The sequence below is a fragment of the Lachancea thermotolerans genome, assembly GCF_000142805.1.
Source record: "Lachancea thermotolerans CBS 6340 chromosome A complete sequence".
NCBI lineage: Eukaryota > Fungi > Ascomycota > Saccharomycetes > Saccharomycetales > Saccharomycetaceae > Lachancea > Lachancea thermotolerans.
Window position 1 is genome coordinate 133,039 of NC_013077.1, and position 16,733 is coordinate 149,771.

Genomic DNA, 16,733 nt, shown 5'->3' on the forward strand with positions numbered 1-16,733 from the left:
GGAAACATTGCATGAAGACCGAACTTTGAAGACATTTACTAACAACTTCTTCGTCTTAAAGCTGGACTTTGAGATACCCACCCCATCGCTGTGAACGAAAGTGAATATTTTAAAGAACTGACGAGCTCATCGCGTTAGCATCGAGAAGAACTTCACAAATCAGCGAAACGTCCATGAACGGAATCTTCGCTATTGAAAAGCCTAGCGGCATATCATCAAGTCAATTCCTTTTGAAGCTACAAAATGTGCTAATGAACAGCTCCGTATTTTCCAGAGAGATTCAGCGGGCAACCGCAGAGAGAATGCAGCAGTATCAGCGCGAAACCGGGAAGAAGCCAAGCAAAAGGAAGCTCCGCAAGGTGTCGAAAGTAAAGATGGGGCACGGCGGTACCTTGGATCCCTTGGCATCGGGAGTCTTGGTGGTCGGAGTTGGTACAGGCACCAAGAAACTTTCGCAGTATCTGTCTGGAACAGTTAAAGTGTATGAAAGTGAGGCGTTGTTCGGTGTGTCTACCACATCCGGTGATGTTGAAGGTGAGATACTATCCATGCATTCGGTGTCTCATTTGAAGATGGACGACTTGAAGAGTGTGGAAAAGAAAATGGTGGGCTCGTTAAAACAGACCCCGCCGATCTTTGCTGCACTGAAAATGAACGGCAAACCTCTCCATGAATATGCGCGGGAAGGAATTCCTTTACCCAGGGCCATTGAACCGCGGCAAGTCGAGATTTACGATTTAGAGGTTTTCCCAGAATCATTAACCAGAGATCACACTTACAAGCTGTTGCGTCCTGCCACGGACGCAGACAAAGAAGTTGTTTCTGAACTAAGTCATCAAGGAAACCTACTCACAGATAAGCTTTTCTTCTCTAAACAGTTTTGCGAGTCTCAAGGCTGGGAGTCTGAGGAGGCAAAAGTGGATCCGCCGATTGCATTAAGTGAAGAGGAAATGCAGCAACTTCTGGCCGAGGGGGACAACTATAGAGCTCCACTCCTTCACTTTAAAGCAAAGGTGTCCTCGGGGACGTATATCAGATCATTGATTAGTGATATCGGCAAGGCCATGAGATCTTCCTGTTACATGGTCAAGCTTGTGCGCTGCCAGCAGCAGGAGTGGGCATTGGACAAAAGAAATGTGTTCAGAATGGAGGACTTCACCGAGAACGATGAAGCCGTATGGACCAAGGTATTAGAGCAAGTACTTGAGCAAGGCTCCTCGGTCGACATCATGCAGGAATTGGCAGATGCCCAAGACGCCTTCAAAAAACAGAAAGAAGATTTAGAGCAGCAATTAAAGAGTGAGTTGCAAAGTTGCTCTTCTGCTGAGGTTGCTGAAGTCGACGGATCCGCTAATCCTGCTAAGAGACCATTGGACGAGGATGACTCAAACAGTGAGGCGAAATCTTAGCTATTTAGAATATGTAAGTTCCTCGAATTTCCAACGTAATTACAGGTGTGGAAGTCATTTTCTTCCCAAACGCTGTAACTTAGATACAATAGCTCCGAATGCGATGTTTTGCTAGGACAAGAAAATTGAAAATCAGGCGGACAGTCGGCTGCAAGATTGTAGCACATATCAATACATGGCAGGATCTCATAATAATCATGTATTGGTTGGATTTGCTGATTAAGAAAGTCATTCCGGTTCTGCGTTTTGTCCCGATGGATGTAGTAAGAGGAGTTCTCCGTAGTGCAGCGCGGTATAGTGACAGCGCACAACCAATTTCTATATGAGTTTGCGCAATCGTTGCAAGTTCGCAAGGGGGAAAAGCGTGCATCTTTTTCAGTATCACAGGGAATCATTTGTAAAGCTTTGCTGAAATTGCTGTATAGTGAGCTAGCAATTCCGTCATAAATCAAACTGGTGACGGTTTTGTTGGTTCCAGCGGACTTGGCAGTTGGCACAGAATATGCAACTCCGTCACAAAAGTCCAACCCAAATATCAAAGAGCAGGAATCATCCGCCATTGTTGTAAAGGTGGCCTTTGAGAATAATATGCCACCTGAGTCACTCAACACTTCTGTATTATCGGAGATCTTTTTGGTAAGATAGACTCCATAAGTTGTGGAATGATTTAAACCTGTAATGTAAAACTGCTCTTTCACCGATCCTCCCCGGACTGTGAGGGATTTGACTATTTCTGGCGTGCTGGAATTCGACAGCTCTATTTTAACAGCGCTATTGTTGACCGAGGATGCTAAGTAAGGCCCGTCCTGGACAGCACGTAAGGAGTGCGGCAGGGCTTTATCAAAGGCGATTAGTTCATCGTAGGAGTAAAGATAAAGCTCATAAAGGCCCACGTCATAAAGTGAAGAGTTCGCTGAAGTCGTGGTTAAAGAAGTGACATTGCCCGTTACCAAAAGTGCAGAATCTGCGTCAGAGTCTACGAGCTCTACCCAGGAACGTACGTCCCACTGAAACACCAAATCGTACTGAGAAACACCGATAGTGTAATTCCAGGACAGGTCTTGTGTTGTGGAGGTGAGCTGAAGCGGAGAATTCGATGTCACATTATAGGCTTCGATCACCAGGTAGAGGTTGGAATACTCCGTGAGATTGCCATCCTGGTCCTCAAGTGGCGTGGCGGCCAGCGCCTCCATGTACCCGGCAGAGAAAAGTGCGCGGCTGCCCTTGGATGTGTCCGATGTGACCTCCTGGTCGAAGGAGTACCAAACGGCTAGTTGCAACTCAGTAGAGTTGGAAAGCCGCGCGGACTCCGAGTGGAGATTTCCGCTGATAAAAACCAGCATGTCGAGCTTGGACATGGTATGAGCGTATGTGGAGTTGATCTGGAAAGTAAAGTAGTCGCGCTTGCCTGCAGTAATCACGGACTCGATTGGTGTCCATTCTTGGATCAGGTTGGAGTTCAGCAGCGAAGCTCTTTGAACCTCTTCATCGGAGACCGAAAAGTCTCTGTAGCCTTGAACCGTTCCCAGAAACGCTGCTATCCATGTGATTGCCCACAAACCCCAATACATCTCATTTGTCATGAAAGACTCTTGAAATTATGCACTTTCCAGGGCCCTTGAACAAAACACCACAGGACTGCACTCAGTGAAAATTCAGCAAGCGTTAAAACTCTCAAATTAAGCGCAATCGCGAAGGTTGCAAAGAACAAATTTCTCCTGTCGTCGTTGCTAGTCTGTGACCTTGAGAGATTCTCGTTCGAAATCCAATTCGAGCGCCAGTACCTAAATATACATGGGTTCCCCATCGCACGAAGATAGTCAAAAAATTTGGCAAAAAATAACGTCACAGACAGGATTCGAACCTGCGCAGGTAAAACCCAATGCCTAACTCGCTTTCGAACTGTCGAATAGCAGGGCATCGCCTTAACCACTCGGCCACTGGGACGCTTGGTGATGGAAGAGTGGAAATGGCTCTGAGATAACAGAATAAAGGTTTAAGGTTATTCTCAGTTTCAGGCAAGTTCATGCGGCAAATGCCTTCAGTATGCTGGGATCAAGAGGAAGGGACCTACAGGCTTCTGGGCCAAGGATCCTTGCACCACTTTTACGCTTAATAGCCAGAAGAGAACTGGCTTGTAACGACCGTCAGGTTAGTGCGGATAGTTTCCTGAAGAGACAATATCATCAGGCGTTTGGCCACGTTGATACATTTCAGCCCCACTTGGGAGCATATATGACATAGAAAGACAGTTGTTGGCGAAAGTCTGCTGTGTGCTCAGTTTCAGTTCTCAGTTCGACATGCGTTGAGCTCTCCGGCCGGCGTGTATAAAGTTCTTTAATTGAGAACCCGGCCAAACAGTGAGGAACTTGTTTGTAGTAGCAGTATCCTCGGACCAGGTGTTTTTGTCTGGACACTCGACGACTCTCCGAGATGGCGAGAAAAGCGCAGCCCCGAGATGGTAGGGATGGTGACTAGAACCGGCCACAGCATTGTACTATTTTTTTTTAAATGGTCAAGTTCGGCCGTGCGTGACCTCCATCAACCGCGAGCTACTGTCTTGCGGCCAGGAATCGCCCAGCGTCATCGCGTTGATTTATGTTGAAGAAGTTCAGAGTTGCCTCTGAAAGCAGCACTAAGACTGTGCCAACGCCATCAAGTACAGTACAGCGAATTGCCTCGTATAAGACGAAACAGGGCTCTTAAGATCCCATTGATTGACCAGGCGTTTCGAATTGTCTCCCGCTGTTTACAATATAATCTTGTTAAACAACTTAATTATCGTGATTGAAAATTACAAGTCTCTAACCCAGTAACCCAGAAGAGCAAGATCCTAATGAATAGAAGCGCTGAGAACCTCCCATGGATTGAGAAGTACAGGCCCCAGACCTTGGACGATGTTTATGGCCAAAGAGAGATTGTTGGCACGGTCCGCAAGTTTGTGAAGGAAGGAAGGCTGCCACATTTATTATTCTACGGCCCTCCAGGAACGGGTAAAACGTCGATGATCGTGGCGTTGTCCCGTGAAATTTACGGAACTAACTACCGGAATATGGTCCTTGAGTTGAACGCGTCCGATGATAGAGGTATTGATGTTGTGAGAAACCAGATCAAAGAATTCGCGTCTACACGCCAAATATTCTCCAAAGGCTTCAAGCTGATTATCCTGGATGAGGCGGATGCGATGACCAACGCAGCACAGAATGCCCTGAGAAGAATCATAGAAAAGTATACAAAGAATACCAGATTCTGCATTTTGGCCAATTACGCACACAAGTTGACACCAGCGCTCCTTAGTCGATGCACTAGGTTCAGGTTCCAGCCGCTTCCTACCGACGCTATCGAAAAGCGCGTCAACAAGGTTCTCATCTTGGAGAATCTGAAACTTTCTCGCGAAGCATTCACAGCCCTGCTAAGGCTTTCCAAGGGCGATATGAGAAGAGCGCTGAACGTTTTGCAAGCAAGCAAGGCCACTTTGGACGATCCAGACGCCGAGGTCACAGAAGATACCATCTACGAGTGCATAGGCGCACCACACCCACAAGACATTGAGACAGCACTTGAGTCGATGCTCAAAGACGACTGGAGTACTGCTTTCTTCACCGTAAATAAAATCCGCACCCTCAAAGGTCTGGCTCTGATCGACCTCGTCGAGGGTATAGTTGAGACCTTGGAGGGGTATGAGTTGAAGCCAGAGACAAGGGTAGAGCTGCTTTGCAAGCTCTCGGATATTGAGTATGCTATGTCGAAGGGTGGTAACGATAAAGTTCAAAGCAGCGCTGTCATCGGTGTTGTCAAATCTAGTTTCGAATTAGAGGCGTAAATGGGCACATTCCATTTGAAACTCCGCGAGCCCTTGCTAAGAAGGTATTCATGTGTTATTTTGTCCGGATATCTCTCAAGAATCTTGCATTAAATGATTATTATATACACGTACCTAGTTAGATACCATAGCGTTCAAAGCCCTTTGTTTCTGTGTTGTCTTCGATACGCGCTTCAAGCTCATCGCTCTTTCTGGAACTCTTTTCGTCAACATCTTCCAAAGCGACGGCGTTCTCGAGCCTGTGATCTCTCAAGAAGAAGGCCGACAATAGAAGCGTCACACAGAAACATAGGCCGACAATTGATAAAATCCTTTGAACAACCCGGTATGCAGCAACAACTTCCATTCTTTCAGGAGTGCCCCAAAGGTATTCTTCAATGAAAACAAACGGGGACCCATATGCGAGGGTGTAAGTGGCCACATCCGTGATTCTCTTGCGCAGCTCTCGAGGCAGAATGTTGGTCCAGATGGCGCCTGAAATGGACGCGCCCAGAGCAGAGCCAATATTGTAGTGTGACAAGTATAGTGCGGTAATGACTGCCATATCTTGGTGGGATTTGGTAGAGGCTTGAATCGAAGTTTGGGTAGTATAGGTGAAGAAGCCCGCGCCAAACCCAAGCAAGCAAAGGGACCCGACGATGCCTGAGTGCGAGGAAGAGTCGCCACGATAGTGTACTAAAAGACCAAAGGCGACAAACCAGCAAGCAATCCCGAACAAGATGAATTTCTTGGTCCTCCTTGCGTAGACTATCACTCCGCCAAGCAAGAACCCTGTAATCACTGACACAAACGAGTACAAAGAGGTTATTCTCGCGGCAGATTTGGCGGTCTCATTGACAGCAACCATGAGCACGGTGTACATGTAGTCGCCCTGCATGTACCACACGAAGTTAATGTGGATGGCGATGATCAAGGCGGACCATATGCCTCTGTCCTTGACGAGGCTCCAAGGAACCAAGGGGTGCCTTGAGTACTTACCTTCCCATAGCAAGAACAGCGGCAACGCGACGCACCAACCAATGACCTCGGGAACGATGATCTCAGCCCGCTTCCATTTGCTCTGCAGACTTCCGGCCAGTGTGAAAGGCACTAGGATACAACCGAAGACAACGCACACCAAAAGCAAGCCAAGCAGGTCAAGTCTCCAGAAGAAAACTTCGACCAGGTACTGAGACCAAGGCATATGCTTGTAGAGCAGGACCTCGCTCTCTAATTGATCTTTAGCATTTTTGTGCGCCAGGAAACGCATGTGGAGGATACAAGCGAATAGTGGGACACACGACAGGGGCACAATGAACGCCCACATTCCGATTCCCCATTTCCAGTTCATCCCAAGCGCCTCTAGCGCGTTACCGGAGATCCAGGTGTTGATGATGAATGGGAGCGCAGGGACAAAAGACGCCATCAGCCTCCAGTTCAAATTGGAAAAGTCCATGGCAATGATCTCGAGGATCAGGATGATGCCGGTGTAGCCCAGCTGGTAGATACACGCGCCCGCGGCATATCTCGTGATGTTCGTGGCCTGCGAGTCAATGATAGTGCCCACCGCGTACAGAACCACCGCCAGCGCCAGGATGGTCATTCTGCCGAAGATGTCGGACGCTCTGGCAAAGCAGATTTGGCCGGCTGCGGCGATTACCGCCTTCACACAGTTGATCGTTGCGAGCAGCGAGTGGCTCCCATATGAGCTTGTGGCGTAAGCCTGCAAACTGGACCGCACCATTCCATCGAGTCCGTATGCATATGCTACCAGGAACAATGAGAAGAAAAGCGCAACACGGTACGCAAAGTGTGAGTACTGCGCAGCGTACACTTCAATGTTGTTGACACCCGCATCCTTTCTGCGGGCCAGGATCTGCTCCGCGTGGTCTTTGGCGTCCTTGGCAGGATGGCCTTCAAGACTCATTTTCTTTAGCTTATTACGCGAGTTCTTGCCCGAATGGAGAAGAATGGAGAAACTAACCATTGTACGTTTCCTGAGAGGGAAGCAGTCAATTTAACAGTGTCGGGGCTCATCCCTACAGCCGTATAGACGCATCGCGTTGGCGTGATGGGTTTATTAAAATAGCATGTACACCCATGTTCTTAGGTGCAATCAAGTTTTTTCTGGGCAGATGCCGCAGCAGCCGTGGCCGTCATCCCAATTGTTCTCTAGTCGACGCCCAACGGCATCGTGCAGAGCAGTTGCGATGGTGAAGAGCGCGAACTGAGGCGTTTCGAAGGCTAACGCAGGGTTGCTCGCTGAAACTAAAGTACTGGTGATCAGGGCCATGCAGATGAGCGTGCGGAGAAACTTGGCCCTGGATCGAACCACAGAGGTGGGCCAGAAAGCACTGGTGCTCTGCTAACGAGCAGTTACCACCAGATACGCAGAGGCAGCGGCGTAGCAGCGGCGTAGCACTGCTCTCGAAGGAGCGAGGTAGTGTAACAGCACGTGATGTTCTGGCACGTGACACTGGTGTAAAGCACGTGCTTTTATTGATGTCACATGTGGTATTTCTTACGCGGGCAGGGCCCGCAGGAAAGGCCTTTCGGCGCCAGGCGCCAGGCGCGGTGGAGCCGTCGGCCAGCGACGCACTCGCGAAAACCGCCAAAACGTTAAGCTCACTAGTGGACACGCATACCGCCCCCGGAAAGTCATTTCTTCCACGCCAAAAACATCTCAGCGACGGGAAAACAACGTGCGTACCGCGCCACTGAACAGATTGCCCGCTTGGGCTATATGCTCGATCGCATCATATTCGCGCGCCGACGTCTTCTGTAACGCCTCCTTGGCGACGAGCACGCGGATTCCCCCTTTGGGCAAGGCAGCTTTCGTGAATCCTGGCCCGATGTCGTGAGTTGATTATCAACGGTCGCGAAAATTGAAGATGTGCGGTAGAAGGAAGCGAAAAGTGAAAGTTCACCGGAGGCTGTAACCGCGAAACCGCGAAAAAAAGGTTTAGTCGAGAGGATCAACAAGCGCGAAGAGATGGAGTAGCGGAAGCGCAGCGTAACGGGCAGGAAGTGTATATAAGAATGCGTAGATGCGGAATGTGGGCCGGTGGAGCATGCGGGGGACAATCAACATTAAGCATAACAGCCTCAAACGAGAATTCTGTCAAGATGAGCGACACCAAGGTGCTCAAGATCCTATTCAAATCGCCAGTAACGGACGACATGATCCGGTACCTGACCAACACCACGCTGAGCGTATTGCCCTGCGCGCGGGAGCCCCGCCAGGCGTACCCCTCGCCGCCCTCGAGTCCCGGTGCTGCGTCCAAGCGCGCGCTGCCCTCTCTAATGACGTTCATCACGCGGCTGGTCCGCTACACAAACGTGTACACGTCCACGCTGCTGACCGCGACGTGCTACCTGGAGAAGCTGCGGCGGCTACTGCCGCGCGACGCGCACGGACTGCCCTCCACGGGCCACCGGATCTTCCTGGCGTGTCTGATCCTGAGCGCGAAGTACCACAACGACTCGTCGCCGCAGAACAAGCACTGGGCCGCGTACACGGACGGGCTTTTCTGTCTGGATGACGTGAACCTTATGGAGCGCCAGCTGCTGCAGCTACTGGACTGGGATCTACGCGTGGAAGAGCAGGAGCTGTGCGACGCGCTAGAACCGCTGCTAGAGCCCATTCGCCACGACCTGGCGCGCTCCCGTAAGGCCATGGCCCGCAACTACTACCATCAAAGAAATATGAGCACGTGCTCAAGCACGAGCACACTAGTCTCGACGCCGAGCCTACCATCGCTGGCGAGCATGAAATCGCTGACAGCCATGAAGTCGCTGCCGTCGCTGCCGCGGCTACCAAGCAAGGCCTCGCTCTACGCGCCGCTGTACTCGCAGTGCGACTACAGCAGCGCGACACTAGTATAGACGTATATATGGGATTAAAGGATATGGTTTGAAAGATACAAAGCAGCGGACGCGGGCTCCGATCCCCGCGCGCGCAATTCGACTCGCGCTGCATGCGGAGTTCAGTTTCCACCTGCGCGGCCTGGACACCGCCTGCGGTCGATCACGTGAACGTCGCGTGCCACTCGCGTCAAGTGCCCTCGTCTCGTCCGCCCGGCGGCGGCACCATGGATATTCGGGTAACCCCATCTTCCAAAATAATATAAAAAGCTCCCACCACTCTGTCGTATTTACAAACCTCCAATACCTTTGTCTACCAGTGGCTTTGAAGTCAAAGACGTCAAGCTGCAACGCAGACCCCCTGCAAGCGTATGCGTGCGCGCATGCGCGTCGCGAATACCCACCTCCATAAGCGTATGGATTGCCGGATTCGCGTTTTCGTAGCGATCTCCAAGTGATGAGTGAAATGCTGTGCACCAGTCTGAAAGGACCACATGTACTCGTGGTCCGTTGAAGCATTAAGTAAACCTATATTATCTGATGGAGCGTAAATTCTTGACACATAGTATTCCCGCCCGCGATAGTGAACGACTCAGTTCATACGCAACGGTTCCAGGCCCTGCCCGAGTCAGCGTTTCTCTGGGGCCAGAGCTCGCTCGCGAATCTGTTTCAAAGACCGTTTCAGATTGGCTTGGTGCATCCCGCCCCGGAGGCTGCGCCGCTGCACTCGTATCCCAGGCCCTTCCTCGGCCCACGCAATACACTGCATTGTGCGGAACGTGCGGCACGCCGCGCGCGCTGGATCCGCCTCGCCATTATCGGCCCTTAGTTATGCAGTCGCGCCCTCCAACGGGCGCACCCGCGCAGGTGCCTCGGCGACGCCGCAGCCGTAACACGCGTCTGCGTCTCTAAATCCGATACCTGATCAAGTTTTCGATACTCAATCAAGTTCCCGATTCTTCAACATTCTCTGCGCTGTACAGGCACGCGTCATGTTATGTAAGGTCGCGCCGCGAGCTCGGTCCTCTGCGCAGGCCTCTAGGTGCACGCGTTGCCGCCCAGCCTCGCGATACATACCGCATACAAGGTTTGAACCGTCCACTCGCGAAAACGAAACGCGGCGGATCAAACTTCGAGACCCGGCGGGGCCGAAATCAGGGCGGCGCTAAACGTGTCGAGGAGGCAGTATTTAAAACCAGCGATTGTGCGTCCCTTCGCGGCGTCGGGTAGGCACTCTCTCTTTCACTCTTCTCCTGATCTGTACCACGGACGCAAGACCGAATCGCCGGCTCTTCCTCACATCTTCGTTCCTTCCTTTCATTCCAGAGCCATGACCGAACAAAGTACCCCGCTGTGGTTGCAGGACCGCGACGCAGTGATTGCACAGACGCCCGCGCACATGTGGCGCCTGGGCAAGCCCACATACAAGTTCACAGACAGAAGGCTCAACCGCGAGCGCCAGGTGCACTTCGAGCCCGGCAGCCTGGGGGACCTGGTGACCAACCTGGCGCGTGTGTTCGAGATGGAGGCCACCAACAAGGCGAACCCCGACGACTGGATCTCGGTGGACCCTCGCGTGTTCAGGATGACCGTCAACGGCAGCCGCGAGTACACGGTGCAGGATATCGTGACCAAGGGAGGCTACAACGTGTTTCTCGGCGACCTGCCCAACTACAAGGCGTCCGAGAGCGACTACGCGAAGTCCGAGGACGCGTTCCACAAGGCCTTCCGCACCGGGTTTCTGTGGGAGATCCTGACGCTGGAGGCCGAGCTGCCGGTCGCGACGTTCACGTGGCGCCACTGGGGGCAGCAGAACGGCGTGTTCAACGGGCACAAGGGCGACGGCAGCGTGCTGGACATCAAGGGCACCACGCGCGCCACCCTCAACGACAAGCTGCAGCTGGTGCGCCTCGAGCACACCTTCGACGCCCCGGGCATGATCGACACGCTGTCGGGCGTGTGCCCAATGGCTCACTGAGTGCGGCTGTATTTATCGCTGTGGGCGGCTATGCGCGCCGCGTGTGCGCGCCCACGAGCCACCTATGCAGACTTACGTAATACACTGTAACCCACACATGCGTCTATTTTTAGCATGAGTCACGTGCCGATTGCCGGCGCCCGTTATTGTCACGTGGCTCGGATCGGGCGAAAGCAGCCGCGTTCGTCACGTGCCGCTCCAAGCCCTCGCCGCCGCCGCGAGACGTAGGGTCCCGCGTCCCGCGGCCACCACCGCGCGCTGTTCCTACGCCCAGGCTGGGGCAAGCTCTGCGGCAGCTCTGAGCGCGTCCGTGTCACACGATTATATCCAGCCCTGCTCCGCCTCCATCGGGCCCGTGCCCCTGCGGGGCCTTCTAGCTGGCTGGCCCACCGCTTTGTGCAGTTTGTTATGCCACTACCGTTCTCAAGTATTTTTACTGTTTTTTTTTTTTTTTCTTTCCGCCTCTTCAGCCTTCTCTCCTCTACCGCAGGACTGTTTACCGCTCAGGCGCTTCAAGGGGGCCCCACGAACCGTCTGGGCAACCGCGTAGATGAGGCGAGCAAGCGATGGCGCTCGCGCAAAAACGCAAATGTATATAAACAGCATAGGAAATCCAGGGGAGCCAAGATCTGCTATCTCTCGAGATTCCCTCTTCACTATTATAGCAAGTTGCAAGCCCACGCATCGTTAGCTTTATCTACATATTAGTACATATCCCCCGATGTCCGAGTCGCTAGAACACAAGGCTGAACAAGCTCAGCAAGCCGCTGCTGTGAACGCGGAGCACGCGCAGGCCAAGGTCGCCGAGGTTGGCGACAACGCCGAGCGCTCCGCGCAGGAGACTCAAGAGAAGGCTGTGGCGGCTGCCGAGGAGCAGGCGCAGGAGGCCAAGAAGGAGGCCAACAAAGTTGAGGAGTCCGCCAAGAAGGAGGCCGAGGGTGTGAAGGAGTCTGCCCAGGACAAGGTTGATGAGGTCAAGAAGACCACCGCGGCCGAGAAGTCCGAGACCGCTGCGGCCGAGGGCGAGAAGGTCTCGCCATGGAAGCGTTTCGTCGCCAAGCTCAAGAAGCTCTTGAACTAAGCGAGCGAGCGCGCGGGCACTCGAGGCCCGCTCTTCTCCCTCCCCGATATACCTACGATTTAATAATAAGTAATTGAGATCCCTAATAATACCGATAATAATACAGACTGGAGATTAGACTTCGCGGGCGCGAAAATCGCAGCGGGCGCGGCGGCGTGGGAGCGATGTACACACGTGATAGTCGCGTGACCGTGAGGCGACGGCGATGTGCCGTTGTTCGTGCTACGTGGTCACGTGCCCGCGTCAGTATCCGTTCCCCGTGACAAACGCGCTCACAGCTAATTTCCACACACTTGGCTCCCGCATCGCAAGATCTTTAGAGCTCTTCGGTCCGCAGACTGACTCCACCTCATTGCAACCACAGCTTCGCATGTTCGCAAACCCCGCCGCCGCTCCCGCAGCGTCGCTTGGCTTCGCGCCCTCACAGCAGCCTCAGCAGTCCCAGCAACCGCAGCACGCCCAGCAAGCCCAGCAAGCCCAACAGGCCCAGCAAGCTCAGCAGCCCGGATCCACTGCTGCCGCCGCCGCCGCCAAGGCCAACCTCCACGCGCTTGACGACCCCAATGTCTACCACTGGATCTGCCAGCTCACCTACGGCCCCAACAAGGAGCAGGCGCTGCTCGAGCTCGGCCGCAAACGCGAGCAGTACGAAGACCTCGCCGTCGTGCTGTGGTCCTCGTTCGGCGTCATCACCGCGCTGCTCAACGAGATCACCTCCGTCTACCCCATGCTCTCGCCCCCCGTGCTCTCCAATCAGCTCAGCAACCGCGTGTGCAACGCGCTGGTGCTCCTCCAGTGCGTCGCGTCCCACCCGGAAACCAAGAATCTTTTCCTGCAGGCCCACATTCCGCTGCTGCTCTTCCCCTTCCTCAACACCACCTCCAGACAGCGCACCTTCGAGTACCTGCGTCTGACCTCGCTCGGCGTCATTGGCGCTCTCGTCAAGATCGACTCCGCGGAAGTCATCGCCTTTCTGTTGAGGACCGACATCATCCCGCTCTGTCTTCGCATCATGGAGTCCTCCTCCGAGCTCTCCAAAACTGTCGCCATCTTCATCCTGCAAAAGATCCTGCTGGATGACGCTGGCCTGCAATATATATGTGCTACCCCGGAGCGCTTCCTCGCGGTTTCCCAGGTGCTGACATACATGGTTGAGCAGCTAACACTTCAGCAGACGCCCGGGCGTCTCCTCAAGCACGTTGTGAGATGCTATCTGCGCCTGAGTGACAACCTCGAGGCCAGAAGACTCCTAAAGCAGGTCTTGCCCCGCCAGCTCAAGGACAACACATTTGGAGAGGTCCTCAGAGACGACCTCGGCACCAAGCGCTGCCTCGCACAGCTTCTGCTCACGCTCAATGAGGACTAAAAGCATGCTGCAGGGTGGGCCGCGCTGCGCCCACCGGACTGCCCCGGGCCCCCATCTCCCGCCCTCCTGTATAATAATCTCTAAACCTTCCATCACAGATCACGTGTGATCGGTACTTCATGCTCGCGGTCACGTTTGCCCTTGTTTGATCTTTTCGTACGAGTGTATGGGCCAAAAAAAATGCACACTTCAGTATCACATATGGAATCGTGGCAAAACATACAACTTCCTTTCAAAAGCTGTTCGACCAGCAACCGGACTGAGACTCGATAGCATCAATTGAATAGGCTCTGTGCCGCTCTCGACCCTCTCTAATGTCTACCCACACTTATAAGAAGTTTGAGGAGGCCGACTCGGGCATCTTGCCCGACAAAATGACAATCTACCAGGACTGTCTAAACGCCTTTAATGAGTCTCCCGTCAACGCTAAGCGTTGCCGACTCCTGATTTCTCGTTTATTGCAGCTGCTAGCGCAGGGCCAAACCTTCCCACGCACAGAGGCCACGGCTCTCTTCTTCGCCATTTCCAAGCTTTTCCAGCACCCTAATGACTCTCTGAGACAAGCCGTGTATCTGGCCATCAAAGAGCTGAGCGCAGTCTCCGACGACGTCCTTATGGCGACATCATCCATCATGAAGGACGTGCAGAACGGGTCCGACATGATCAAGCCCAATGCAATCCGTTCTTTGACCCGCGTTCTTGACGAGTCGACTGCCTTCTCAGCCGAGCGGTTGTTCAAGTCCGCAGTGGTCAGCAAGCACCCTTCTATCTCGTCAGCAGCACTCGTGAGCTCTTACCACCTTCTTCCGGTGGCCGAAAGTACGGTTAAGAGGTACGCCAACGAGACCCAGGAAGCAGTTTCAGACCTGAAAACCTACCCCTACCAAAGCGGGACCTCTGAGCACTACCCAAACTCTACGTACATCGCGCAGTACCATGCTTTGGGCTTGCTGTATCTGCTGAGAAAACATGATAAAGTTGCGCTCATGAAGTTGGTCCAGCAGTTTTCTGCCGGCAATCTTCTCAAGAACCAGCTTGCTCAAGTCCAATTGGTCAAGCTCGTTGGGAGTCTTTTACAGAAAGACCCACAGCTGGTCACGCAGTTCACTCCTCTGCTGCTGAGCTGGCTTTCAAACAAGTATGAGTCTGTTCAGCTTGAAGACGCTAAGCTGATCACCTCCCTACCAGACCGCTTCGTTTCCCCAGAGATATTTGCGTCTGCAGTGCAGACTCTGCAAGGCCTTCTCACAGTGCCACGCGTCACTACCAGGTTTGCCGCTGTAAGAGTGCTGAACAGAATTTCCATGGTCGCCCCTGAGAAGATTGTCGTGTGCAACCCTGAGTTGGAATCTCTTATCAACGATAGCAACAGAAATGTTTCCACTTATGCCATTACCTCGCTACTCAAAACTGGCACATCCAATAATATTGCATCTTTGATCAAAACTATTACCAACTTTATTCACGAGATTTCGGATGACTTCAAGATTATCATCATCGATGCCGTTCGTACCATGGCGCTGAAGTTCCCTGAGGAGTGGAAGTCCATTTTGAACTTCTTAATCAATGTTTTGAAGCAAGGCGAAGGAGGATTCGAGTTCAAGAACAGTATAGTTGAAGCTTTGTTCGACCTGGTTCAGTTTGTGCCACAATCTAGAGAGCTCGCCTTTGAAAACCTGTGCGACTTCATTGAGGATTGCGAATACAACGAAATTTTGGTGAGAATTCTTCATATTTTGGGTAAAGAGGGTCCAAGTATGAAAATTCCTTCTCTCTACGTCAGACATATCTACAACAGAGTTGTCTTGGAGAACTCAATAGTGAGATCAGCGGCTGTTGTAGCCTTATCAAAATTTGCGTTGGTCAAGAACGACCCTACTCTCGTAGAATCTATTGAAATCCTATTGAGAAGAATTTCAAACGATGCTGACGATGAGGTTAGAGACCGTGCAACAATTTCCCTTGAATTCATCGAATCGATTAAGTCCAAAGAGGGTGCTAGCTCTTCTGCAGCAGAAGATCTCCTTCAATCCAAGTATTCGTACGACTTGGTTTCTCTGGAGTCTAAGCTAAGTCAGTACATGTCCGCCAAGCAGGAATCGTTCAAGGCACCATTCGATTCTTCCTCGGTTCATCGCTACACTGAGGACGAAAGAAAAGCTATCGACCTCAAGAGAAAGCAAGAACAACTGTTCTCAGCCCTGCCTTCCGCTGGTAAAAGCAAGCGCGCCGCTTCATCAAGTCAAGATGCCGAGAAGAGGAACGGGTCCTACGCAGGTCCCGCTTCTAATGAGGTCGACCAGGACTTGCAATCCACGAAGTTCGTTGAGGAACTGGAATCCATCGAAGAGCTCAAGTCTTTGGGTCCTATCATAAACACTTCTAAGGAGGTTCCATTGACTGAAACGGAGGCCGAGTTTGTTGTGTCAGGCGTAAAGCACCTTTTCAAAAACCATGTGGTGCTCCAATTCCACATCACAAATACCTTAACTGACGTGGCTCTCGACAATGTTTCTGTTGGCTGTACAATGGAGCAGGAAGATTCCACCGCACTACAGGAAACCTCAACTATCCCTGTTGATAGAATTATGCCCTCCGAGACCTTCGCGTGTTATGTTGTGTATGAAAAGTCGGAAGAGGTCGTTACAGAAGGCTTCTTGAACACATTGTACTTCACCACAAGAGAATTGGATGCCACTACTCACGAGCCATTCGCTGGTGACGAAGGATTCCAAGACGAATATGAGATTGATTCTCTTTTCCTCACCGCAGGCGATTATATCAAAGGCTCTTTCGTGGGCAACTTCTCAGCATGCTTCGATGAACTTCCACACTCTGAAGTCGCTGTTTACAACATTAAGGAAAACATATCACTGCAGGAAGTTGTGGACAAACTGGTTGTGAACACCAGCTGTTTAACTCTGGACAACACGCAGTTTGCCCCTACAGATTCTAACTCTCACACACTTAAGTTGTTTGGAAAAAGCGTCTTGAACGGCGCTAGGGTCGCCCTGGTGGTTCGTATGATCAAGAGCTCCAAAGGCATTGCTTTGAAGGGAGAGATTAGATCTGATGACGCCAACCTATGTAATGATGTTGTCGATGGCTTGATTTAGAATTTTGCCTATGTTAGATGTGTATAGCAAGTGAACAATTACTGAAATCCAAAGCAGTAGCTGAACTGCCTTGTCACTTCATATAAGAGCGTTTACAAGTTGGCGTATCTTTCATGT

General features: G+C 52.0%; 9 protein-coding genes and 2 non-coding genes across 11 annotated transcripts; 8 read left to right on the forward strand and 3 right to left on the reverse strand.

Moving 5' to 3' along the window:
* Positions 1–173: 173 nt before the first annotated feature.
* PUS4 (pseudouridine synthase PUS4) lies at positions 174–1,409 on the forward strand (the record flags this gene model as incomplete). Its single annotated transcript, XM_002551481.1, has 1 exon — positions 174–1,409. One exon carries the CDS (start codon positions 174–176, stop codon positions 1,407–1,409), a length of 1,236 nt encoding a protein of 411 aa, XP_002551527.1.
* MID1 (Mid1p) lies at positions 1,406–2,992 on the reverse strand (the record flags this gene model as incomplete). Its single annotated transcript, XM_002551482.1, has 1 exon — positions 1,406–2,992. The coding sequence occupies one exon, from the start codon at positions 2,990–2,992 to the stop codon at positions 1,406–1,408; it is 1,587 nt and encodes a 528-aa protein (XP_002551528.1).
* A 260-nt stretch (positions 2,993–3,252) lies between these two features.
* Positions 3,253–3,356, reverse strand: KLTH0A01518r. Its single transcript has 2 exons — positions 3,320–3,356; positions 3,253–3,297 (listed from the first exon to the last, which is right to left on the reverse strand). It is a non-coding gene; the product is annotated as a tRNA-Ser (tRNA).
* An 889-nt stretch (positions 3,357–4,245) lies between these two features.
* On the forward strand, positions 4,246–5,232 carry RFC3 (replication factor C subunit 3; the record flags this gene model as incomplete). The annotated part of the gene is made up of 1 exon (XM_002551483.1): positions 4,246–5,232. The coding sequence occupies one exon, from the start codon at positions 4,246–4,248 to the stop codon at positions 5,230–5,232; it is 987 nt and encodes a 328-aa protein (XP_002551529.1).
* Positions 5,233–5,350: 118 nt separating this feature from the next.
* On the reverse strand, positions 5,351–7,198 carry SIT1 (siderophore transporter; the record flags this gene model as incomplete). Its single annotated transcript, XM_002551484.1, has 1 exon — positions 5,351–7,198. One exon carries the CDS (start codon positions 7,196–7,198, stop codon positions 5,351–5,353), a length of 1,848 nt encoding a protein of 615 aa, XP_002551530.1.
* A 1,052-nt stretch (positions 7,199–8,250) lies between these two features.
* Positions 8,251–9,096, forward strand: PCL1 (Pcl1p; the record flags this gene model as incomplete). Its single annotated transcript, XM_002551485.1, has 1 exon — positions 8,251–9,096. One exon carries the CDS (start codon positions 8,251–8,253, stop codon positions 9,094–9,096), a length of 846 nt encoding a protein of 281 aa, XP_002551531.1.
* A 427-nt stretch (positions 9,097–9,523) lies between these two features.
* On the forward strand, positions 9,524–9,621 carry SNR40. The gene has a single exon (XR_002432175.1). It is a non-coding gene; the product is annotated as an snRN40 (small nucleolar RNA).
* Positions 9,622–10,405: 784 nt separating this feature from the next.
* On the forward strand, positions 10,406–11,053 carry KLTH0A01628g (KLTH0A01628p; the record flags this gene model as incomplete). Its single annotated transcript, XM_002551486.1, has 1 exon — positions 10,406–11,053. One exon carries the CDS (start codon positions 10,406–10,408, stop codon positions 11,051–11,053), a length of 648 nt encoding a protein of 215 aa, XP_002551532.1.
* Positions 11,054–11,774: 721 nt separating this feature from the next.
* Positions 11,775–12,134, forward strand: ZEO1 (Zeo1p; the record flags this gene model as incomplete). Its single annotated transcript, XM_002551487.1, has 1 exon — positions 11,775–12,134. The coding sequence occupies one exon, from the start codon at positions 11,775–11,777 to the stop codon at positions 12,132–12,134; it is 360 nt and encodes a 119-aa protein (XP_002551533.1).
* A 205-nt stretch (positions 12,135–12,339) lies between these two features.
* On the forward strand, positions 12,340–13,500 carry CAF40 (CCR4-NOT core subunit CAF40; the record flags this gene model as incomplete). Its single annotated transcript, XM_002551488.1, has 1 exon — positions 12,340–13,500. One exon carries the CDS (start codon positions 12,340–12,342, stop codon positions 13,498–13,500), a length of 1,161 nt encoding a protein of 386 aa, XP_002551534.1.
* Positions 13,501–13,814: 314 nt separating this feature from the next.
* SEC21 (coatomer subunit gamma) lies at positions 13,815–16,616 on the forward strand (the record flags this gene model as incomplete). Its single annotated transcript, XM_002551489.1, has 1 exon — positions 13,815–16,616. The coding sequence occupies one exon, from the start codon at positions 13,815–13,817 to the stop codon at positions 16,614–16,616; it is 2,802 nt and encodes a 933-aa protein (XP_002551535.1).
* Positions 16,617–16,733: the final 117 nt, after the last annotated feature.